The sequence below is a fragment of the Pungitius pungitius genome, chromosome 14 (assembly GCF_949316345.1).
Source record: "Pungitius pungitius chromosome 14, fPunPun2.1, whole genome shotgun sequence".
Taxonomy (NCBI): domain Eukaryota; kingdom Metazoa; phylum Chordata; class Actinopteri; order Perciformes; family Gasterosteidae; genus Pungitius; species Pungitius pungitius.
Window position 1 is genome coordinate 493,929 of NC_084913.1, and position 24,094 is coordinate 518,022.

Consider the following 24,094-nt stretch of genomic DNA (forward strand, 5'->3'; position numbering starts at 1 on the left):
AATCCTCATAAATCATGACACTGAAACTAAAGTTATTTTATTAACATTCTCCCTCAGGTAATAAAACCTTTACATTAACAATGAAAAGTCCCTTAAGAAGCAGGAAGTCATGTGACTAAAGAGCTGGAGACCAAAGTGACCCTCACAGGCCACCATCTGATTCACCACAAACCAACTATTGATTAATAGAAATAAAAAGGCTCTTCTGCGTTATGGACATTTACTCGTTTCTCAGGTTCTTGTTGAAGAAAGAAAAGTTTATGACACGACGAGCAGAACGCTGCTCATCAATAAAGTTTCACATTAAACACCTTTATTAACAATTATACAACACAAAGTACTACATGGAGGGACTAAACGTTGTACTTCTATGTAACTTTAATAAAAATACAACTAATATCTGTCATTAAAGCTTTTTTTCAGAGGTTTGCTGAAGCTTTAAAAAGGAACAAAGCAGATATCTTTTACATTGTTGATTGTGTACACATGACATCCATGTCAGTCTGTCCATCCCGGGAGAGGGATCCTCCTCTGACGTTCTCCCTGAGGTTTCTTCCCTTTTTTTCATATTTTGGGGAGTTTTTCCTGTGCCGATGTGAGGGTTTGGGGACAGAGGATGTTGCATGTGTACAGACTGTAAAGCCCTCTGAGGCTAATTTGTAATTTGCGATTTTGGGCTATACAAAATAAAATGAATTGAATTATGTGAAATGATCTTTAATGTGACACATTGAAATATTTGAAGTTAAAATTTGAGCACAATTTATCAAACAGATACATTAGTCGTATAAAATGTCTTCTTGAACATTGTGACACATAAAGATTAAGATTAAACTGTAATTAGGAGCCAACATCTAAATGATGATTATTGATTCATCCACAGAGGCATCGAGCACAGAGACATTAAAACACACCTCGCTGAGCTCTTTCACACGTTCATCTGCAACAGCACAAGTCCCAGAGAGCTGTGGACCCCCAGAGTCCAGACCAGCTCAGGTACCCCTCACCTGCTCCACCTGCACCTACATGGACCTTCATCAGCTGTACACACTGAACTATGTGGTGAGCAGAGAGGAAGGTTCTCCACCAGGAGGAGACTCTCCGTCCTGAAGAGGACACAAAGACACTGAGGAACCAGGACTGAACCAGGACCCAAACCCAAACCCAAACCCAAACCCAGGATAAAGAGGTTCAGTGAATGTGGTGCTGAAGGTGTGGAGGTGGATCAGTGAGTCAGAGGAGACTCTGTAGAAGGACAGAGAGCCAGCAGGACAGTCCACATACACTGCTACTCTACCAGAGGAGGAGGAGGAGGAGGAGGAGGAGGAGGTGGGTGTAAATGTCTTATTGTGACGGACAGAGTAACCTCCATCAGAGCATCTCAGACTCCAGGACTGATCATTGTCTCCAAACACACAGTCATCACTGTCTCCTTTCCTCTTGATTCCTCTGTAACTCACTGATACATGAACTTCTCCTCTCCACTCGACCTCCCAGTAACAGCGACCAGTCAGACCAGTTCTACACAGCAGCTGAGGATAGGAGTCAAATCTGTCTGGATGATCAGGATATGACTGAACCTCCTTCACACGTGTCACCTTCCTGTTGTTGTCCAACAGTTTGAGTTGTCTGTTCACTGTGTTTGTGTCGATTGTGAGTTCACAGGAATCTGATGAGAGAACAAGACACAATACAGCTGCAGTTATGAATCATGTGTTCATCTAGTGACATCACAGAGGTGAATGAGTGATGTCACAGTGTGATGAATCCAACTCAAAGCTCACTTACACTTCCTCAGACCTGGTGTCATCCATCGGACTCCAGCAGGCTCCACCCTGAAAGGAGGAGGGGGGTCAGAGCAGCATGGAGACATGGACATGACATCACTCTCATACACACAGCTTGGTCCTTCATGTCCACATGGACCACCTCTTCTTCTTCTGATTGGCCCATGACCACAGCTCATCATGTTCACTCATTCATCATCTGTTAGGATTAGTGCATGTTAACGTGTTAAAAACGTGTTATAAACGTGTTAACACACTATTGTTGTTGTTATTAGATTGCTACGTTAACAGCATTTATTTTATTTGTTTGAAGTGGGAGGAGCTTAACTCTCATTAACACATTAACAGAGTCTAAACAAACGTCTTTGTGCTCTGACACATCAGGTCCACCATCATCTGCTGGTTCTTCTCTGAAGATGGTTTTGGGGAACTCCTTTAAAACACCAAACTTTCTGCTGTGAGGATCCATCAAGACGCTATTATTGGTGGTAGTAATAGTTTTAGTAGAAGTAGTAGTCTATAAATGCAAATTAATAAAGCTTCAATCATCTGTAATACTTCAGGATCATGTAAATACACCCAAAATATGACCTCAAACTTCCATTTGTTGTAAACGACTTTCAAGCCCATTCTTGATGGTTTCATCATGTTGAAGAACTTCACTGATCTGGGTTACAGGTGAAGGGACATGTAGGATCACACCTGCACAGCAGCCAGTGAAACACAGCATGCAGCAGGTAAGACTATTTAATCATCTTTATTTTACACCTAAAAGCTTACAAAACACGATTTATTTACACCTAATTCAAATGTTTGAATACTTGTTTACTCCATTAAACACCACTGATCTTGATAAAAGAAAACAATGATTTAGATGTATTTACTGCGTGTCGTATTAAGACTCACAAGATCAGTGATAAACCTCAACATATGAACAGGATCAGTTGTATTTCCTGTTGTCATCACGTATCTGTATTAAGACGAACATCTAGTGGATGAATTTGCCTTCAGGTGAAGGAGCAGAAGACACAACCCGCCCTGATTCTGCAGACACTTCAACAAGTTCTGCTCTCCATGAGTCCATCAGGGGAGAACTAGTCAGTAGAGGACCATATCATACCAATCCACATCTCACCTTTCCAAAACCATCGGATGGACAAAGTTTCCATCACAACTATTTTTACCCACAGTTAGTGAACAGAGAAAAAATGAGGAGAAGCTGGTTGGTCACAGGACAAAAATAGTCTTTCCTGCTTCTGCTGCAAGCTTCTCTCAATGGAAATGGACAGTATGATATATACTACATAGTGTACCTATAATGTATATCAGAATGATGAATGGATGTAGTTCAAAGTAGCCCTAGGGGGGGGTGGGGTTGGGGGTGGGGAGGCAATTCTTAGGGCAGCTAATGGGCTAAAAATGACCTTGCTGTAGTAAGACGACCAGCATCTACTGTTCCTCACTACTTCAGTCTGTGTTGATGGTCTCATGAGGGACACAAACAGACTCAAACTGAGTCTCTGGTAGTTTGAGGTCAGCTTGGTGTCTCAGGGTCACATGACCAGACTGACAGTGTGACAGAGAAAAGGTCTCCAGCTCGACCTCCTCTACCAGACTGATGGTCTGTGAATGCAGCAGGTGTCTTCATACCTGAGAGTCTCCAGTCTCCAGTGAGGATCCTTCAGTCCATCAGACAGCAGCTTCACTCCTGAGTCTCCTGGATGGTTGAAGCTCAGGTCCAGCTCTCTCAGGTGGGAGGGGTTGGATCTCAGAGCTGAGACCAGAGAAGCACAGCCTTCCTCTGTGATCAGACAGCCTGACAGGCTGCAGACACACAAAACAACACACATGTCACATGACCTGAGGGAGCTGTAAGGGCTAGAAGGTCACTGCAGGACGGAGATACTGTCAGGTACAGAGGGGTCACATTAACATGGTCACTGCTGGCTTCTAGTCAAAAACACCCACTAATGTCCATCAACAATCTTTGTAAAATACATATTTGATTTAAATCCTCTGAGCAGAAAGACTCTAAAGAAGGTCAGAAATGTACCATTGATAAACATAAAGACACCAAGTGGACATTGAATCCTGACCTGAGAGTCTCCAGGTCACAGTGTGGACTCTTCAGTCCATCACACAGCAGCTTCACTCCTGAATCCTGCAGGTCGTTGTTACTCAGATCCAGTTCTTTGAGACTAGAAGGTTGGGAGCTGAGGACTGAGGACAGAACTTCACAGCTTCTCTCTGAGAGGTTACAGCCACTGAGTCTGAAGAGACAACAACCAACAAGAAAAATAACATGTGTGTTAAAATTAAACTCTCTTTAGTGATGAGTTTGAACTAAAATGAAATCATGATGATCAAAGAACATTTGTTCAGTGAAAGTTTTTACAATTGTTCTTTTTCTACTTTAAAACAAGAGGAAAACATCAGTTAATTTGCTCTCTTGTTAACAGGAAGTACTGTAGTATCAGTATCAGGATGAGGAAGGAAGATTTAATGTTGTTAAATAGAGCTGAAAATACAAAGTTGAGCTTCTCCATCCTCCATCTGACTCGTTTTAAAGAAAGATACAAAAATAAATCTTTATCTTCTGATTTCATGTTTTTCATGTTCTGAATAAGAAATAAACAACCATGATGTTGACATGATGTCATGATGTTTGAATCTAACTCTTTACTTACAGAACTTTGTTGGAGGCTTTGACCACTGGCAGCAGCCTCAGAAGAGCCTCCTCTGAAGCAGAGTATTTCTTCAGGTCAAACACCTCTAGATCTTCTTGTGATGACAGTAAGATGAAGACCAGAGCTGACCACTGAGCAGGAGACAGTTCATCTGTGGAGAAACGTCCTGATCTAAGGGACCGTTGGATCTCCTCCACTAGAGAACCATCATTCAGTTCATTCAGACAGTGGAACAGATTGATGCTTTTCTCTGGAGACACATTCTCATTGATCTTCTCCTTGATGTACTGGACTGTCTTCTGATTGGTCTGTGAGGTACTTCCTGTCTGTGTCAGCAGACCTCGTAGGAGACTCTGATTGGTCTCCAGGGAAAGACCCAGGAGGAAGCGGAGGAACAAGTCCAGGTGTCCATTAGGACTCTGTAAGGCCTGGTCCACAGCACTCTGGTAGAGACGCACTGGTTCAGGTTCTCCTGACAGCAGATTGACACCAGAGCTGAAGAAGGTCAGATGGACATGAAGAGCAGCCAGAAACTCCTGAACACTCAGATGGACGAAGCAGAACACCTTGTCCTGGTACAGTCCTCTCTCCTCTCTGAAGATCTGAGTGAACACTCCTGAGTACACTGAGGCTGCTCTGATATCGATGCCACACTCTGTCAGGTCGGATTCATAGAAGATCAGGTGGCCTTTCTGCAGCTGATCAAAGGCCAGTTTTCCCAGAGACTCGATCATCTTCCTGCTCTCTGGACTCCAGTGTGGATCCGTCTCAGCTCCTCCATCGTACTTGACCTTCTTCACTTTGGACTGAACCACCAGGAAGTGGATGTACATCTCAGTCAGGGTCTTGGGCAGCTCTCTTCTCCCTCTGGTCTTCAACACGTTCTCCAGAACTCCAGCAGTGATCCAGCAGAAGACTGGGATGTGGCACATGATGTGGAGGCTTTGTGAGGTCTTGATGTGAGAGATGATCCTGCTGGCCTGCTCCTCATCTCTGAACCTCTTCCTGAAGTACTCCTCCTTCTGGGGGTCAGTGAACCCTCTGACCTCTGTCACCATGCCAACACACTCAGGAGGGATCTGATTGGCTGCTGCAGGTCGTGTGGTGATCCAGAGGCGAGCAGAGGGAAGCAGCTTCCCCATGATGAGGTTTGTGAGGAGCACATCCACTGAGGAGGTCTCTGTGACATCAGTCAGGATCTCATTGTTGTGGAAGTCCAGAGGAAGTCGACACTCATCCAGACCGTCAAAGATGAACACAACCTGGAACTCTTCAAACCTGCAGATTCCTGCTGCTCTGGTTTCACTGAAGAAGTGATGAACAAGTCCCACCAAGCTGAACTTCTTCTCTCTCAGCACATTCAGCTCTCTGAAGGTGAATGGAAATGTGAACTGTATGTCCTGGTGGCCTTTGTCTTCAGCCCAGTCCAGAGTGAACTTCTGTGTTAAGACTGTTTTCCCAATGCCAGCCACTCCCTTAGTCATCACTGTTCTGATTGGTTCTTCTCCTCCAGCTGAGGCTTTGAGGAGGTCTCCTTGTCTAATGGTTGTTTCTGGTCTGGCTGGTCTCCTGGATGCTGCTTCAATCTGTCTGACCTCATGTTCTTCATTGACCTCTGCAGTCCCTCCCTCTGTGATGTAGAGCTCTGTGTAGATCTCATTCAGAAGGGTTGGGTTTCCTGCTTTAGCGATGCCCTCAAACACAGACTGGAACTTCTTCTTCAGGTTGGATTTGAGTTCACGCTGACAAACTGGAGCAGAAAGTCCTGAATGAAGACAACAGAGAAGATCAATGAGTCACAGAATAGATTTTAACATGTCCTTTCCTCAGAGAATGACTCCATGAATATATTCTGTCCATCTCTGGAGACATCAGTGAAGGTCTCATTCATCAGCATGGGAAGTCTGTAGAGAAACCCTCTTACTGCTCTGCAGACGCTCAGCCAGCTCCTCCTGCTTCATTCTCCTCAGGATGTGCACAGAGATCTTCATAAATGCCTCTCTGCTCCTCCTCTGCTCTTCATCCAGCACCTCCTCATCCTCCTTCTCTAAGCATTCTGGGTAATCTGAACTCACAACCTTCTGGATCTTCTTCAGCTCGTTCTTCACAAAGGTGAGGATGTTCTCCTCCAGCAGCTGGAACAGAACATTCTATGAATGACACCAACTAGAACCATGGAAGCCACCATCAGGTCCATGTTGGACAGAGGGACAATCCACTGGTCTACAAAGTGCAGCATGGAGATGATGGTGAACTGAGAGATGTTTAAGTAGTTGTTCATGTACACACCATGAAGATGGAGTCCAGCTGGGTTTGATGCTGCTGGGCAGACTCTGTGGGAACCTCTGAGCTCTCCTGGTCCTCTCTGTGGAGGAACATGAACCATCAGCTCACATGGTGTTTGGACCATCAACACCAAGAGAACATTAGCTAAAGATATTGGCTTCTGTCATGATTTATCACCATGGAAACCAGATGCTGAAGACTGATGACGGACAGTTTATTAGTTGAGTGACAGCCGTCAGTTTCATCTGTTTTTAGTTCTTACTGTGGGTCATAAAAACAACGTCTCCAGACCTCTGCATCTGGTACAAAGTCTTATGGAACTACTCCAAACCTCTTTAGTCCGTCCCCTGACCTCTAGAAGTCTCCTTAGATCTTATGAAACTAGTCTTTGGACCTTTTCACAGAGTCTACTGACTTTCTCCAAACCTCTGCATGGAGTCCAGAGACCACGTCAGCTGGTCCACAGAGCACTGAGTTCATTCTGATCACATGATCAGTCCCAGTCATCTGTCTCCAGAGACCTGCAGCTGTCTCCAGATGTGACCTCTGCTGATCCTGATGTGGAGGAACTAGCTCACATTGTGTTTACATCTGAGGATGTTTACAGTTAATGATTCACACTTAAACACATAAGGACCAGTTAGATGAAGATAAGGAGTTCTGTCATGATGGATCGTCATGGAAACAACACTTTAAATAATGAATGAACATTTCTGTGATTTACAACTGAGGATCAGAACAGTTCTTCATCTGTTTAAGAACTTACTGTGGGTCATAAGAACGGCGTCCATCTTTGAAGTTAATCCAATCATCCATAGACTGATCATCTTTGAAGTTAATCAGATGATCAATAGACCGATCACTCTTCATGGACACACATCTGGGTTCAGGAGACTTTCTTCTCTGCTGATGTGAACTGAAAGAAACACTGAGATTACATCATCACATCATCATCTAATCATGAAGCATCAGCTCACATGGTGTCTGTCCTCACAGAGACCAAAACAAGGTAAAGGTCCATGACGTGAGGTCTGGATGTGGACCACATGACTGTAGTGGTCTAGGTCTACTGGTCCTGCTGGTCCCACTGAGAATCAACAGCTCACTGTGTTCTTCACCAGTCAGTTTGGTTTAGTCCCATCAGGTCTCACCAAGTCCTCCATGGAGCTCTCCCTCCCTCACTGGACTCTGCTGAAGGGCCCTGGAGCAAGAAACCCAGAACCTCCACCAGAGAGTCTGGTAGAAACACCTCACCATCAGCCTGAGACCCTCACCTTGCATCAGCAGAGGGACGGACGTCTTTGAAGACTATAGGACGATCCATAGACCGGTTACTCTTCATGGAGACACAGCTGGATCCAGGTCCAGGTTCTGGTCTCTGATGGGTCCTGGTCACACATGTAGAACCAGAGTCAGTGAGTCAAAGACGTTGGGACATGGAGACGAGTGGAGGACAGTTGGAGATGGTCCTCTCACCTCTGAGCTTTGGTCTGTCTGTCATGTCCCCCACACAGAGGGGCTTCAGAGGGAGGGACTCTGTCCTCTGGGTCCTCAGTCTGATTCATAGCAGAGTCCACACCTTCACACCTTCATAACAACCTGCTGGGAGATCTCACACATTATTCATCTTCATCAGGACAAACACACAGAGCTCATTCACCTCACATTCACGTCACAGCAGCAGATGCTGTCGGCCTCTGTCACACAATCCCAACCTGCTCCCTCAGCGACTGTGGCTTGGATCCCAGGTCCTGTTGACCTGTGTCCATGTGTCCTTGAGCAGGACACTTCACCCACATTGCTGCTGTGGCTGTGAGTCCTGTGTGAATGTTGGTCACTGATGGACAGGTGTCTCTGTGTGGTAGCTGCTGTCATTCATCAGTGTGTGAATGATGACATGAAGCCTTAAAGCGCTTTGAAGGGTCAGAAAACCAGAAAAGAGAAACAAGTTCATTCCATCCACCATTTAGCAAACAGACTCACAGACTCACATCTGTCACAGTGTTTGAGTCCTTTATGAATCATTTCCTTAAGTCAGCTTTGGATGACTGAATCGGCCCAAAGAAATTACCCAGAAGTCATTGTGACGTTAAAAAAGTGTGTTCAGGCTGTCATAATAACATGTTTACATCATTATTGTATTTTTGCGACTATAAAGGTGCACTTAAAATCCTTTTTTTTCTAAAAAAACGACGCGTGCGCCTTACAATCCGGAGCGCCATGTATATGGATCAATTGGTTGATCCATATTGGTTAACGAGGATCCATTGGAGGGAAAGTCTGGTGCCAGCAGCTCCAACAGCGTATATTAAAGCTCGTAGTTGGATGTCGGGATCGCGCTGACGGTCCGCCGTCTGTTCCAGCGCTGCCTCTCGGTGCAAGATGCACCAAAGCATTTACCAAGAATGTTTTCATGAATCAAGAAGGAAAGTTGGAGGTTCAGAGATATTGTTGATATCCACATTAACGTTAGAACAACGTTACCATGGGAGTGAACGCTTAATAACGTTTGATTTAGCACAGCCCGATCTAGTGGATGCACAACGCAGCCCCAGTCAAACCTTTTACTGCAGTATCTTCTATTCTATGCGCCTTATAATCCGGTGCGCTCTATATAGGAAAATAGTTCTAAAATCGCCGATTCATTGAAGGTGCGCCGTATAGTCGCGAAAATACGGTACTTAAAATGACGTCAGCAAACAGCCTAAAAGACGTTCAAATCAGAGTAAAAAGTACAATAAACCTATTTGACGTTGTCATGGTGACGTAGCAACAAAGTGTTCAGATTTACAACATTTACGGAAATTCCGGACTATAATCTGCTACTTTTTTCCTCTATGACCACTGCATCATAGATATTAAATACTATGTAATCACTAATGATGTCACCTATCTAACTGTAGCTTCCATTGATTACTGCATCATAGATATGAAATACTTTGTTAATCACTAATGATCATGTCATCTATCTAACAGTATGTAGCCTCATTGATCACTACATTATATACATACAATACTATGAGGTTAATCACTATTAATGTAGAGACACAGAAGAGGTTCAGGTACATCACCATTTTAATGAATAGTGATGTTTGTGCATTTAACGGTACGATGACACCACACTGATGATCAGCCTCTTGATGTTTGAGTAACAAGGAGACAAACGGTAGGTGTGTGTGGAATGTGTTACTATCCAGTAAAATATGTACTGTTTAATTGTTGTTACTGTGCCCAACGTCCTCCTTTATGAAACCATACAAAAATAAAGCTAATGCAGTGTGATGTAATACAACAGCCCTAATTTAAACGTTCAACTAAGTAACGTTTTTGTTTCTTCCATCTAATATGAATAAATATTAGATTGACACCTGTCATTGTAATCCAGTAAAGTTCAGCAGCACCACAAACTACAGCTGCTCCTCTTCATCTGCTTTAAAAAGATGTTGGACTGTATAACAACTCTGATCTGATCCATTGACATACTTTGCCTAATTATTTTATGACTGATTATATATATTTAATGATCAATATAATATATATAGTTTCTAATTTTAAATAAAAATAAAACAAAAGCTTGATAATAGTAAAATACTCAACATAAAACGTATTAGCGAGACCAACTGACGTGGTGACGTCATCAAGTCAGCTGCTGTTCCGATTGCGGAAACGACCGATCTCCCGAAAGCGCGAGTCCGTCTCCCGAGTCTGTTCTCGCGGGAACGCAGGTCCGTTCTCGCCGTCTTAGTTATTGAGAAAGGGCCATTTAGAGCAGATGTTCTCTACTGACGGTTATACAGTGACGTCACAGCCACTGACGAAGAAATGCGTTTAAGAAAAGATAAAAGGAAAGATAGAAAGTTTTTTACATTTCCGTTTTAAAACAAACAAACTGCAGAAAACTGGTTTCCGGGTTTCTGTATTTCCGGGTTTGTCGTATAAACGGTTTAAATGAACCTTAAAACGTTTCACGGCCCGTTAACACATAAACACACACATAAACAAACACACACTAAAGCACACATTGTGTATCACGGACATACTCACAGGATCTGAACACTTTGAGATGTTAAAGTGAAGCTCCGGTAACTTTCTGCTTACGCGCTGTTGCGCTTCTTCTTCTTCTTCTTCTTCTTCTTCTTTTAGTGCTTATTGGCGGTTCGGTGCATTACCGCCACCATCTGGACTGGAGGGTGGAGCAGGAGATTATGCAGAACACTAAGAGATGAACTAAAGTACAGGAAAAAAAAACTAGATCCGTTTAACTAAATTCGTTTCTCATAAAAACTAAATAATAAAACCATACGTTTTATCTGCTTGATTCCCCAGTAGACCTGACAGTGATCAGTCCTGGTGTTTTACCTTCTTTAGTGACTGATGAAGATGTTCCCCCTGTATACTGTAACTCCTGCATTGTAACAATACATGTTCCACAGTTCCTGGTTGGTCACATTGTGAGCTTTTCCCAGTTGGGTTCTTGCCTATTTTATGTAGTGAATGGTTGAGTCCTGTGTGTCCTATTCTCCATCGAGTGATGACGTTTCCTTCCCTTCTTTCCCTCCTTACCCAAACATGCTTTTGAATTTTGTAGAGATGCCTTCCAGTTTCCTGATCATCCCAGTACTCCTGCCATACTATATTTGCATATTTTCTAATGCATTGCATGACCTCAGATTTGCTTAATGGAACTTGTAAACCTATGTTCTTAATTCTGAGCGTTTGTTTGGCCAGAATATCAACGTGTTCATTCCCCTCCACACCAACATGGGCTGGAACCCAGATGAATTGCATGGTTTGACCTCTACTTTCCATCCTATACATTATGAAGAATATTTCATTGATTATATCCTTCCTGATATCTGATCTACTGGATTCTATGCTGGAAAGTGCTGAGAAACTGTCAGATGCAATGACGGTGTTGTTAATTCCCCTCTTATCCAGCCACTGCAGGGCCAATAGAATCGCTAATAGCTCTGTGGTATAAACTGACACATGATCTGATGCTCTTTGCCTGATGCAGATCTCACTCTCACACGGGATATAAACTGCTGCTCCCGCACATCCTGTTTTGGGGTCTTTAGATCCGTCCGTAAATATGAACGTAAAGTCTGAGAAGTGCTGATCAAAATAATTCTGTACTATGCACCATGCTGGTTTTTGCTTCGACTTCTCCTTCAATTTTTGCTGTATCCCAAAGTCTACCTTTGGAGATGGGAATAACCAGGGAGAGATGGAGGAGATTGAGACTGCAGGGCGATACTGTAGTTGACACAACCCTGCTTTTCCTGCCATTACATCACCTACCCACCCAAAGCTTGTGTGGTTGGGTTCTCTATGTTCCCAGCAGTCTGTCAGAATGCTTTTGGTTGGGTGAGTTCCACGATGCTCCTGGAGATGAACCCAGTGTGCCAGCATTAACTTAACTCTTCTAATCCTCAGGGGCATCTCTCCCACTTCCACCTGCATTGCTGATACCGGAGATGTTGTGAATGATCCACTGATGATTCTCAACGCTTGAGCTTACATCCAATTTGTTGAGGTTTGTTTCTGCTGCTGACATGTAAGCTACACACACATCTCATGATGCCCAATATGTATTTTGCAACGATGCTCTACTTGCTCCCCACTCCCTCCCTGTCAAACACCGGAGTATATTGACGACTTTTGACATTTATTCTGGACCTTGTCTAAATGTATGTTCCATGTGAGCTTTTCATCGAACCAAATCCCCAGAAATCTGACAGTTTTAACTTGCTCCAGATTTTTATTATACAATTTTAGGGCGATGGGTGCGATCAGAGAAGCAGATAACTTGTGTTTTGGCTACAGACAGCTTGAATCCCCATTTTCTGACACATTCCTCCTCCACCACTATTGCAGCTTGCATTTTGCTCTTAACAAATGAAACATTACGGCCTCTTACCCAAAGTGCTCCGTCATCTGCGCACATAGACTTTTCTTATGTTCTCCTCAACCTGAGAGAATATATCATTTATCATTATATTTAATAACAACGGACTACATACACTACCTTGCAGAGTTCCATTATTCACAATACATACATATATATTTGAATGTTCTGTATCTACTCTACTCTGTATCTCGACATCTAATCCTCTCAGGCTGTGTTACTTGAACTCTTGTAGCTGAGGGTTATGGTACGCCTTTACTTGGGTTCATAAAAAAACAACAACACGGCTCCGGTTCTGCGCCACGCCGGCCGCAACTTTATTACTCCTCACTTATTCTTCACAACCTTGCACCCTTCCTCTACTTCCTCTCCTCCTTCACAATAAAAGAACTTACACCGGAACAGGAGTGCAATAATAGTTTACACTCTCATCAAGTTTGGGAGGATGAAATATTGCCTGAAAAAAATGATCACAGAGGGAGTGATTACGAAATGCATATTGTTTGCATTACAGTAGAGGACACAGGACATGAGAGGACATTAGTTCTTCACTAGGCAGCTTACAGAAGACAGCAGACCGGATGGAACCTCATACAGGACTCAGGTGATGGGTTCCAGCACATCTGGGTCAGCAAGGACCTGCAAAAGAGTTGAAGTCAACTTCAGCAAAGCAGAAACCAAAAGTGTTCAAAAGAGGTTCAGAAAAGGTGGCACGTTATTCTTCACATTTACACACACTACTCAGTGCCAGAATATTACAGTACAATACAAACACAAAGGCCCTTTCTCACTATGCGTTCTTGAGTGGACTTTAGTTCTCGTGGACTCGTGAAACGTCATCAGTCGCAGCCCGAGTACTGATCCAATTCTCAAGTCCGCATCTGGCCGAGAACGGTCATAATACCCGGATGTGACTCGCCCCGCCCATTTTACCCAGAATGCATCGGAGCAGCTCGTCTGTTCTTGTGAGAGCCAAATATCCCAGAATGCATTTCACCTCAGCAACAGGCAACAAAATAAACACAACTTTATGTCGAAGTTTATAAATACTACTTTATTTAAGTAACGGGATGTAATTTGATGACGATGATTAGTTAGTTAGTTAGTTAGCCTTCGTAACAGTGTGCTCCGTGGATGGAGATGTGAGGTGTAGTTCACGGACCGTCAGACCCTCCAGCACCGGGCGGTCAGCTCATCTCAGCCCGCAGAAAGCAGCCTGTTTTCGGCGAGTCTTCTGTGAAATGCTCCGCTGGTTTTCACGTCTCCGTAGCAGTTTTACATGAGGTTTAACTGTACTATAACGAGTCTTCATACGTTTTAATGTGGTGTCAGAGACTGATGCTGTTCACCGGTAACGTGTTTGAGGACAGAGTTTAGATTCATAACTTCATGGTTAAATGTAACTTTAACGTCTTGTCTGTATCCACAGAGTGCAGCTTGTTTATTGTCCATCATTGTGCGTTAAAACGATGTTTTAATTAAAGGACAAGAGGGGACCGTCATCGAGACTCTAAATCGGCAGCAGAACTTCAGCTTCAAAGAAACTCTGAAGCTCTGAATTATAATAATAATGAATAAAATTATTGTATAGTTCTCTGTAAGATCTTTGATGTGTGTTCAGCAGCTTGCTGTACGAGCATCACTATACTGATTATCAGCCTCTTGAAGTAACAAGACAAACGGGAGGTGTGTGTGCATTAAAATATTTTTGTATAATAGTTAATTTTTTGTTACTGTATCCAACCTCCTCCTCCTAAAATGATGAACGCTAATGATTTTATGACTGATATTATATATATATATGGTGCTCAACATTATATATACCATTTCTAATTTTAAATGAAAATTAGACAAAAGCTTGTTAATAGTCAAATATTTAAGTCAAAAACTAAATTAAAACGTATTAGCAAGACCAGCTGACGTGGTGACGTCATAAAGTCAGCTGCTGTTCCAATTGCGGAAATGACCGTCCTCCGTTCTCCAGAACCTGCGAGTCCGTCTCCCGAGTCTATTCTCGCGGGAACGCGAGTCCGTTCTCGCCGTCTCAGGTATTGAGAAAAGGCCCTGTCATCCTGAGCCACACTCCGCACCAGCTGGTGGCGGTAGAGCAAGAAGGAGGAGGAGGAGGAGGAGAACGTCCGGTCGAGAACCCAGCAGCGGATTTAAGCATCCCGGTAGCGGACCGGACTAGAAGCTTCTCTCGGTCCACCGGAGGAACGCGTCCCGCAGAGTTCTTCTTACGCCGCCACACCGGGGCCCGCGGGCGAAGCTAACGGCTAACGCCGAAGCTAACGGCTAGCGGGGCGATGTTCGGCTGCCTGGTCGCCGGCCGGTTGGTGCAGACGGACGCGGCGCAGGTCGCGGCAGACAAGTTCGTGTTCCACGTGGCGGACTACGAGAGCGTGAACCACGTGGTGGTGTTCATGCTGGGCACCGTGCCGTTCCCCGCCGGTACCGGCGGGGCGGTGTACTTCTCGTTCCCGGACCCGGCGAGCGGCGGCGCGGTGTGGCAGCTGCTCGGCTTCATCACCAACGACAAGCCGAGCGCCATCTTCCGGATCTCGGGGTTGACGGCCGGGGAGGGCGGGGCGCATCCATTCGGCTCCTCCCCCTCCTCCTCCGTGGCTCAGGTGGGCGTGTCCGTGGAGGCCCTGGACCTCCTGGCCCAGCAGACCCCGGTGTCCGGGGCCGCCGCGCCCACCGCCGACTCCTTCGCGCAGTTCGCCCAGAAGACGCTGGACAGTTTGTACAACTTCGCCGCGTCGTTCGCTGTGACGCAGGCGCAGATGACGCCGAACCCGTCGGAGACCTTCATCCCTTCCAGCTGCGTCCTCAAGTGGTACCAGAACTTCCAGAGGAGGATGAGCCAGAACCCAAACTTCTGGAAGACCTGAGACATTGAACTACACACGGTGCCTTCAGGTGTTTATCGCCTGTTACGCCTCATTCATTCAAATAAAGAATACACCTTCATAAGAAATACTCTTTGTGTGTAGTTGCAATTTAATTTTTCAACAGTTTGATCGTTAATCAAATCTCTGCATCGACAAAGTGATGAAATAATTGGTTTCATAAACACAAACGTCTTAATAAATGAAGATTCTCTTTGTGTGAAGCTAAATCCTGAGTTAACTTACTGCATGAAGTTTAATATGCAAATTATACTCCAATGTTTTATGTAATAATGCAGTTTACTTAGTCTCCTTTGTTTTATCAGACACCTGCAGATTATTAGAATGTCGTCCATGTGAAGAACAGAGTTTTTTGGGGGGGGTCGGTCAGTGATTCTGACATTAAAACAAGGGGCCTTTCACACGCTCTCAGTCTGCATCCTTAAGGACGCATTCGACCGCATACGTCACTTCCGCTGAGACTCGCCTGTCTCATTCAGTCAGCTGCTCTGAACGAGGTGGGGGGAGTTAATGGATCACCAATTTCACCAGTTTATTCCGTCCTGAATTAATTAAATGCTCGTTTGCTGCACTGCATGCTGGGATATGCTGAACCGCAAAAGGATGGATCCGATGTGTCCTCCAAAGCGTCTTCATTTCACTCCTAATGCAAGTTACCGCTGATACTGGATTAATATTAGTATTAATATTATTACCGTATACATGTTTCAGCGCATCTCAGATCTTAATCAGTTCAGTTCAGAACCACCAACATGATTAGAGCTTCGTCCTGATAGAACCTCTTTGACATTAAAGACAAATACAAACAGATGTTTGTTGACTTTTACCCTTTAAAGTATTTAGTTGTTTGCCTGATAAACATTTAAAGAGGTTCTGCAGGTCTCATACTGTGTTTTTGTCATTGGTGACAGAAAGAGATCATTGAGACACATTGAAACGTTTAGAACTGTCCCTGTGAGGTAAAGATTAGTAGAAAGTCAATTAAAGTACTGATTCTGGTGTTTTAATACTTTAATCGTCCACCAGGTGAAGCTGAAGCTCTTCATCTAACATTCAAAATGAAGATGAGCATTTTGAAGGCAAAGCTGATCTTTTTTTTTAATTTCCTTTTATTCATTTTGATAAGTTTTATCTCAACATAGATTATCTTAATTTTATATTTTTTAGGTAATTTAAAAGACACTTTATTTTTATTTTCTAAAGAAAACATTATTTTTACAAAAAGTATCATGTCATTATATCATAAATAATATTGTTATCAAAATCAAAGTATTTAAATATAACCTTAATTTATTGGTTATTATGTCCAGAATATTCTTTCTCCTTTTCGGTCATTTATAAAAACGATGTCGTCACCTGGATTTTATTTTGAAGGTTCCAACCGGAAATCCCGTCCCCGTGTGCACAGTAGGTGAAAGTTCAAACAGCAGCAGAAGTTTCAGCTGAACGATGAGGACCGAGAGCGGAACCGGTCCAACCGGACCGGGCCGAGGCACCCCGCCCCGGGCAGGTAGAACCGGCCCGGCGGGTGAGTCCCGCCAGGTGTATAAGAGGCGGTCCGCGGGCCTCGGCGTGCTCCTCACTCCGCTGAGACCATGTTCCACCTGCTGCTGCTGGCCGCCGCGCTGCTCGCAGCTTACCTGTTCCTCACGCGGACCCTCTTCAGGAGCTCCAGGTGCGAAGGGAACGCGGCGATGGACGGCAAGACCGTCATCATCACAGGTGAGTCAGCGGGGGGCGGGGCTACAACCGCCGATAGCTTTAACGTTCGGGATAAAGAATCTGATCAGTGTACCGTTTAAATTAGGATACACTCCCTAAATACGAGTTATTACTACTATTCACATGTGCATGTTGCAGAGAGTTAATTTGTGACCTTCTTGCATTTTACTGAGTTTGTCACCATCCGCTGTGTTGTGCAGGGTGGCTGCACAGTTCTACAGTGAATCCATCTATTTCACTTCTAATCCAGGAACCACTCAACTAAATCCACCATGAGTTTAAAACTAATACGCCGGTCAAACCAGAACATCTCAAGAACTTTGAATGTCTCTTTAAGTGCAGTCGAGATAACATCAAACGCTGTGGAGAAAGTGTCTCTCATTAAGCCCCCCAGGACAGGAGTCCATTAGTAACCAGCCTCAGAAATGCAAACAAAAGCAATGCATAGGAACCAGTGGACATCTGGACTCTGTTCTGAGTCCACATCTGAGATCTTTGGTTCTATCCGCCGTGTCTTTGTGAGACGCAGAGAAGGTAAGCGGATGGGTTCTGAAGCACAGAGGAGGAGGTCTCCATTCCTCATGCCATCCCATCTGGTTCCAGCTTAGTGGACCAGCATCTGTATTCAAACTGGACAAAGACCTCAAACGCACCTCCAGGCTCCGGGAGGCTATAAGACGGAGAAGATAGTGATGGAGTGCTGGGTCACATGACCTGGCCTCCACCACCACGCCCCCTAAACCCACTTGAGAAGGTCCGGGATGAGTTGTCTCCAATATTCATCTACAAGGTAGAAAATAGCCTGGTTGTATCTAGCCTTGGTGCTAGCTGGGTTAGCTTAGCATCCCTCTCCTCTCTGGATGGGTTTTTGATGTCATGAGCGATGAGCTGCCGTTGACATATTTCTGTGGGGGGCGGGGAGGCGGGACTTATCCTCCTTATCCGTCCTGTGAGGACCCATAAGGCGACTCGTGAAGCAGAAGGAAGTCTCATGTTGGTTTTCCGTCTCCAGGAGGAAACACCGGCATCGGTAAAGCCACGGCGCTGCACCTCGCCAGCAGGGGCGCCAGGGTGGTCCTGGCCTGCAGGAACCGGGAGAAGGCGGAGCGCGCCATGGCAGAAATACGGCAGGTAGGAGGCGACGTGTACCAACATGCAGCCGGTGGATTCCATCGGCTCTGAGGGAGCTGAAGTTAAAGCGTAATCTTTGGAAGAGGCTGACTGCAGGAAAGCAGCTGATTTTAAGTCTTCTGACAGGAAGGGGAATGTGAATCTGAAGCGTCGAGGGGTCATTTGAAGTATTTGCACTGAAAGCAGTGTTTTGCATCGGTGAAAGACTTTTAACCCACTGACACAGATTAAAGGGTTTAAACGTCACTGATGAAACGAGTTGAAACGTTAAGAACCGTCGCTGCAACGCGCCGCCGTTCACTGCGTTGAGCTCCAGTTTGTTTCATCAGAACATTACGAGTATCTGACTCTGGTGACCGTCGTCTTCACAGGAAACGGGAAGCACCAACGTGCTCTTCATGCAGCTGGACCTCGCCAGTCTGAAGTCGGTCCGCAGCTTCTCAGAGAGGTTCCTGAAAACTGAGCCCAGGTTGGACCTGCTCATCAACAACGCTGGTAAACCCACCAGAAGACTAATGGGGACATTCATTTAAATGGGACCCGCCAGATTGAGAGCTGAAGAGCTTTTGCTTCTCGTGGCTCCAAATGAATTAAAAACCAAAGAATGAGTGTAAACCTGAGAATGTCACAAAGTAAACTAGCAGATGAAAGGTCGTAAATGTCCATCTTATAGTTGTTTTTATTATCACCGTCATGTTTATCATCATCTTTGAGGCGTCGTTAAACCAGCTGATTTCTGATTGGCTGCCTGCAGGTCTGGTGGCTGACGGACGGACGGAAGACGGCTTCGGCATCGAGTTCGGGGTGAACCACCTGGGTCACTTCCTGTTGACCTACCTGCTGGTGGAGCGCCTGAAGGAGGGGGGTGGAGGACGCGTGGTGACCGTGTCCTCCATGGCGTACCGATGGGGACACGTCGACCCCGAGGTGAGTCACCGCCGCTTCACCATGAAGCTTTTATCCACACGAAGCCATCTGAGGTCAATAATAATAATAATAACTAACAGGGAGACGAGCTGCTCATTAGCTGTTAAAAAACTGATTAACTGTCATGTTTAAAATCCTAAATCCTAAATTATTCAAAAAATGTGCTTTTTGAATAATGTACGTCACCCTGAAGCTCATTTCAGATCTGATCCACATCGTGCTGTGATTTATATCTCTTCAGGGCTTAATTAGTGAGAGCATCAATTATCTTTCCCTCCTGCATCATCCAATCAAAAGAAACCGATTAAATGTTCTTGTTGTTTCTACATGACGATTTTCACATCCTGAAACAGCAGAAATTGGTTATTAAGGAGCACCTGAACGCACCATAGACGCTGACTCATGAACACGTTAAGGACACAAGCTCAGTCCACACCTGTCACTCAGGTGAGCCCGTGCTAACAGCGCCCTTGTTGTCGTGATGCGTTCAGGCTCTGGCGGTGAACAGACACCTGGGCACCGGACGCTACAGCTGGCAGTTCTTCCAGGCGTACTGCAACAGCAAGCTGTGCAACGTGCTCTTCACCCACGAGCTCGCCAAGAGGCTCAAAGGATCCAACGTCACCTGCTACAGCGTCCACCCAGGTAACAGGAAGTGAGCCTACCACCTGCAGGAAGCAACGTTCCACTTCCTCCCAACACGCAACAGGAAGTACTTTTATCCACACTCACATCTACATCCAGATGTTTCTGCTTATTAAGTCTGTTTGGACTGATTTCTACTGGATGGAGTCTTAAGAACCAGGGAAGCTTAGACCCACTCAGGGACAGCCAGGTGAGGGACAGCCAGGTGAGGGACATGAAGAAGAACTTCTCAGGGAAATCAGTTTGATTTCTGATTCAAAACGACAGACCTCTGGTCTTTAAGCTAAAAGCGTCCTACTGGAGACTCCAGCTCGGCGAATAAGCTGATTCCCCAAAACGACAGGTTGTGACACCCGGACCCCTTTGTGACCCCCCAGGTGTGGTGCGCACCGAGCTGTCCCGTAACGTGGGCCTGTGGCAGAAGGTCTTCATCGAGCCCATCGCCCGGCTGCTCTTCCTGGAGCCGGAGGCCGGAGCTCAGACCACGCTGCACTGCTCCCTGCAGGAGGGCATCGAACCGCTGAGCGGACGCTACTTCTCCTGCTGCGCCGCAGAGGAGGTGCAGCCCCGCGGCCGGGACGACGCCGTGGCCCGGAAGCTGTGGGACGTCAGCGAGCGTCTCTGTGGACTCTGAGGAGGACCTTCTCCTCTCCTCCACTGTAGTGTGAGGCCTTTCCTTCATGAATAAAGTGGTTCAAAGCTTTCTCTGTGTGGCGTCTTTCCATCAGGGGGGTGTGTGAGGATGAGCTGCTGCCCCCTGGTGGCGGACACCTGACCCATCAGGGCTATGGACGGAGACTGGACACGATGGACAGGTGTCTCCACAGGAAGCCCACGCTGACTTTTAGTTTCCTCCTCTTCTGTTTCAACGTAGTTCTTTTAATTGATTTAAAATCAAGGTTTGATCAGTCGTCATGTAGCGAGATGCAGAATGCCAGGGGTCACTCAGGGGTCATTCAGGGGTCACTCGGGTCACTCCGGGGTCTGGGATTACCCACAATTCACAGCGTTGTTAAATACAAGTGGCGTAAGCATGAAGACGTGAACATTGGAGCCACACAAACGTTCACGTTAAAAGTAGAACATTAAAACTCACAAAACCAGAAACTCATGCAATAAACCTTTTAATTACACATTTCTTTTGAAGCAGATAAAAACTTGATACTCGACTGTTGTTCCTCGTCTCCTGAGGAAAACATTCAAATCAGAAAGACTACGTTATTACTCGGGTCTCTGAGGGACCGAAGAACATCTGAAGACAAGACTACAAGGTACCTGGAGACAGAAGACCGAAGACAGTGAGACGGCGCCCACTGGTGGCAAAGAGGACAAAGTTCTGGCACCTGCTCGTCAAACTGTGTGCTGCTTTTTGGTGATATTGTTTGAGTCAATTTCTGCTTGTTACACAAATACAGACTTTACAGAACAAACCTAGTTTGTGTTGCTACTAAAGTACACATGTTCTGGTTCTCTTTTCTTTGGCCTTACATCTTCATCTTATGACCTTTAGCCTGGAGCAGCACTATTCTGTTCCATATGATGTCTTTGTCGGTGAAAACATTGCAGGAGTAGATACCGAAGTCTCCCTCAGTGAGGTTAGTCAGGGTCAGGCTCAGATCACCAGATCTCAGCGGGTCTTTGTCCATGTTTGTGCGGCCTCTGAAGATCTGGTCCTGCCGCTCAGGCTGGTCTTTACCGTTCTGATACAGATGGACAATCACCCATGAGCACCACTCCACTGATGCATCCTCTGGTAGGTCAGCTGTGTATTTCCAAGGCAGCTTGACGGTCTTCACCCATTTGTCCACCTCCACCGTTACACACGATGCTGCGATGTGAGACAACAAAGAATGATGTCCACAACTCAAGCAGCTGTGGCTGAATTGTGTTGGAAGTACTTACCTTTAAATCTATTCTCCACTACTCTCTGTGCCAGGATGTCTCCGTCCCTGTGGACAGTGCAGGTATAGGTCCCACTGTCTTTGTTGCCATAGATACGAATGGTTAAGCTCAGGTCTCTGCTTTGCAGTGGGTTGTCCCTCATCTTGGTGCGACCATGGTAATATCTGTCTTGTTCGTCTGGCTGGTTTTGGCCATCCTTAAACATGTGGACCATCATGCTTTGGGGCCCGGATCGCCTCCACTCCACCGTTGCATCTTGAGGCAGTCGAGCGGTAGTTTGGAAGGGCAGCGTGAAAGATTTGGCATGTTCCCCGAACTCCATCACCTCGTGGACGACTTGGTAGGAGACAAACCACATCATCATTTCACTGTGGCGCAGTGACCACAAAGGTAGAAGAAGGTCTCTGACTGGTGTCGGCCCCACTGACCTGTGACTCTGAGTCGTACAACCCTCTGGGTCACGACTTCTCTGTCCCTGTGGACGGTGCAGATGTAGGTGCCGCTGTCCCTGAAGCAGGGTCCCTCAGGGTCAGACTGAGGTCTCTGGTTGTCAGTGCCGCCTTTTCCATCTTTGTGCGGTCGCAGTAAAATTGGTCCTGTCTGACCAGGTAATTGGCGCCTTTCCGGTACTCGTGGACCTTCATGGGCTCGGGGCCACAGCGGGTCCACTCGACCGTGGCGTCCTCAGGAAGCTGGACTTTGGATTTGAAGGGAAGCTTCACCAACCACACCCCCTCCCTCACCTCCACCCTGGAAACTGAGAGGAGAACCGACCACAACGTCAGCTGCACAAACACAAACCGTAAGGGAGGCCCTCACACGTCCTGTGACCACATGCAACGTACCCGTGATGGTGTTGTCCCAGAGATATACTGGTATGGCCGTGACTAGTAGCAGAACCAGTAGAACAACCAGAAGAGCCACCAGGAACAGAACCAGAGGAGTGAAAGTGGCCAGATCTGTGGGCGATATGACCAACAACATGTGACGTGTTGAAGATTGATGACACATTTCTAACATCACATTTCTAAGGCAATCCCCATCGTGTCCTTCGTCACCTCCTCATCTCAATCTTACTTCCTGCAGACAAAGTCAAGGGTCTTCAGGTCCCTTTGGAAGTCTAGAACAGGGGGCTCCATGTGAGGCCATGCTGGAGGCCAGGTTACCATGTTCATCTCCCTCTTTTGTGAGTGGCTGTACTACGTGGACATGAAAGGGGGCGGCGGCCTCACCGTTGACAGTAGGTGCGTGGCAGGACAGCAGGACAGACTCCTCCCCCTCATTCACTGCCACGCCAAGGGCATGCTGGGAAACTGGGAGGACACACAAACAGTATGTTGAGTATGACTCAACAATTATTCTTTTTCAACATCAACAATGCAAACATTAGAAAGTAGATGATCTTTATACAAATACTTCATATACTCAAATAAAGAGACTGGATAAATAAATATTGAAATGCCCTAAAGAACTTAAATCAATGTTTAGTTTACTTTTAGACGCTCAGTAAGTTTTACAAAAACTCCAAGATACAGACGGACTAAATAATACGTCTCAAAACTTCTCACAGAAACATTTGGACCTCATCAAAATACAGATGTGGAGGTAATCTGAACTTTTACATCGGATAAAGTATAAAGTACCACAGTTTAGAAAATACTCTTCATTCAAAATGTACAAAAGTACTAGAATCAACATATAATGAGAGTAATAAAAGTGAATTAAAAAGATTCAATAAAATTGTGATCTGAAGTACGAGAATAGATTCGTCTCTGATTCAACAGATTATTAATAATCTTTATCTTATAAACACAGCTGCTGGTAATCGAGGTTCACTCACTGTGTCCAAGGATCAGGACCACAAACGCCTCCATTGTCTGGTCCTCAGAGACACTTTGTCTCTTCTGGAAGAGATTTCTAAGTCATCTCTACTTTTCAGTTCCAGGTTCCGGTGAGAAGCCTCGAGGCAACGTGCTGCAGGAATGTGACGCGTCCAGTTTGAGTCAGACACTCCCCCTGGTCCTCCCTCACCGCTACAGAGGAGGAACCCTGGTGGCTTCACAGCTTCTAAAGACCTTCTGAGCAGCTCCTCGGCTCCTTCCCGTGAGGAGAAGAGGAGGAGATGATGGCCATCAGCACCTACTGGGAGAGCATCAAGACCAGCAACCAACACAGGACTCAACGCCA

At 45.6% G+C, this 24,094-nt stretch overlaps 4 protein-coding genes across 5 annotated transcripts; 2 read left to right on the top strand and 2 right to left on the bottom strand.

Moving 5' to 3' along the window:
* Positions 1-93: 93 nt before the first annotated feature.
* On the bottom strand, positions 94-10,975 carry LOC119227383 (NLR family CARD domain-containing protein 3-like). 2 transcript variants are annotated; one of them, XM_062557236.1, is made up of 11 exons: positions 10,805-10,975; positions 8,237-8,362; positions 8,035-8,148; positions 7,527-7,676; positions 6,764-6,839; positions 6,399-6,609; positions 4,475-6,239; positions 3,884-4,057; positions 3,438-3,611; positions 1,789-1,835; positions 94-1,669 (listed from the first exon to the last, which is right to left on the bottom strand). In XM_062557236.1, the coding sequence occupies exons 2-11, from the start codon at positions 8,323-8,325 to the stop codon at positions 1,056-1,058; spliced, it is 3,414 nt and encodes a 1,137-aa protein (XP_062413220.1). In that variant the 5' UTR covers positions 8,326-8,362; positions 10,805-10,975; the 3' UTR covers positions 94-1,055. The 2 variants fall into 2 exon arrangements, with proteins under 2 accessions (XP_062413220.1, XP_062413221.1); XM_062557237.1 differs by having other exon boundaries at positions 8,237-10,500.
* A 3,783-nt stretch (positions 10,976-14,758) lies between these two features.
* hikeshi (heat shock protein nuclear import factor hikeshi) lies at positions 14,759-15,733 on the top strand. The gene has a single exon (XM_037486177.2). It carries the CDS (start codon positions 14,975-14,977, stop codon positions 15,560-15,562), a length of 588 nt encoding a protein of 195 aa, XP_037342074.1. The 5' UTR covers positions 14,759-14,974; the 3' UTR covers positions 15,563-15,733.
* Positions 15,734-17,003: 1,270 nt separating this feature from the next.
* On the top strand, positions 17,004-20,699 carry LOC119227410 (dehydrogenase/reductase SDR family member 13-like). The gene is made up of 6 exons (XM_037486174.2): positions 17,004-17,302; positions 18,315-18,433; positions 18,805-18,928; positions 19,188-19,360; positions 19,852-20,005; positions 20,383-20,699. Exons 1-6 carry the CDS (start codon positions 17,176-17,178, stop codon positions 20,637-20,639), a joined length of 954 nt encoding a protein of 317 aa, XP_037342071.1. The 5' UTR covers positions 17,004-17,175; the 3' UTR covers positions 20,640-20,699.
* Positions 20,700-21,297: 598 nt separating this feature from the next.
* LOC119227414 (uncharacterized) lies at positions 21,298-24,063 on the bottom strand. The gene is made up of 6 exons (XM_037486178.2): positions 23,748-24,063; positions 23,140-23,220; positions 22,753-22,866; positions 22,336-22,664; positions 21,908-22,243; positions 21,298-21,833 (listed from the first exon to the last, which is right to left on the bottom strand). The coding sequence occupies exons 5-6, from the start codon at positions 22,227-22,229 to the stop codon at positions 21,490-21,492; spliced, it is 666 nt and encodes a 221-aa protein (XP_037342075.2). The 5' UTR covers positions 22,230-22,243; positions 22,336-22,664; positions 22,753-22,866; positions 23,140-23,220; positions 23,748-24,063; the 3' UTR covers positions 21,298-21,489.
* Between the last annotated feature and the right edge of the window lie 31 nt (positions 24,064-24,094).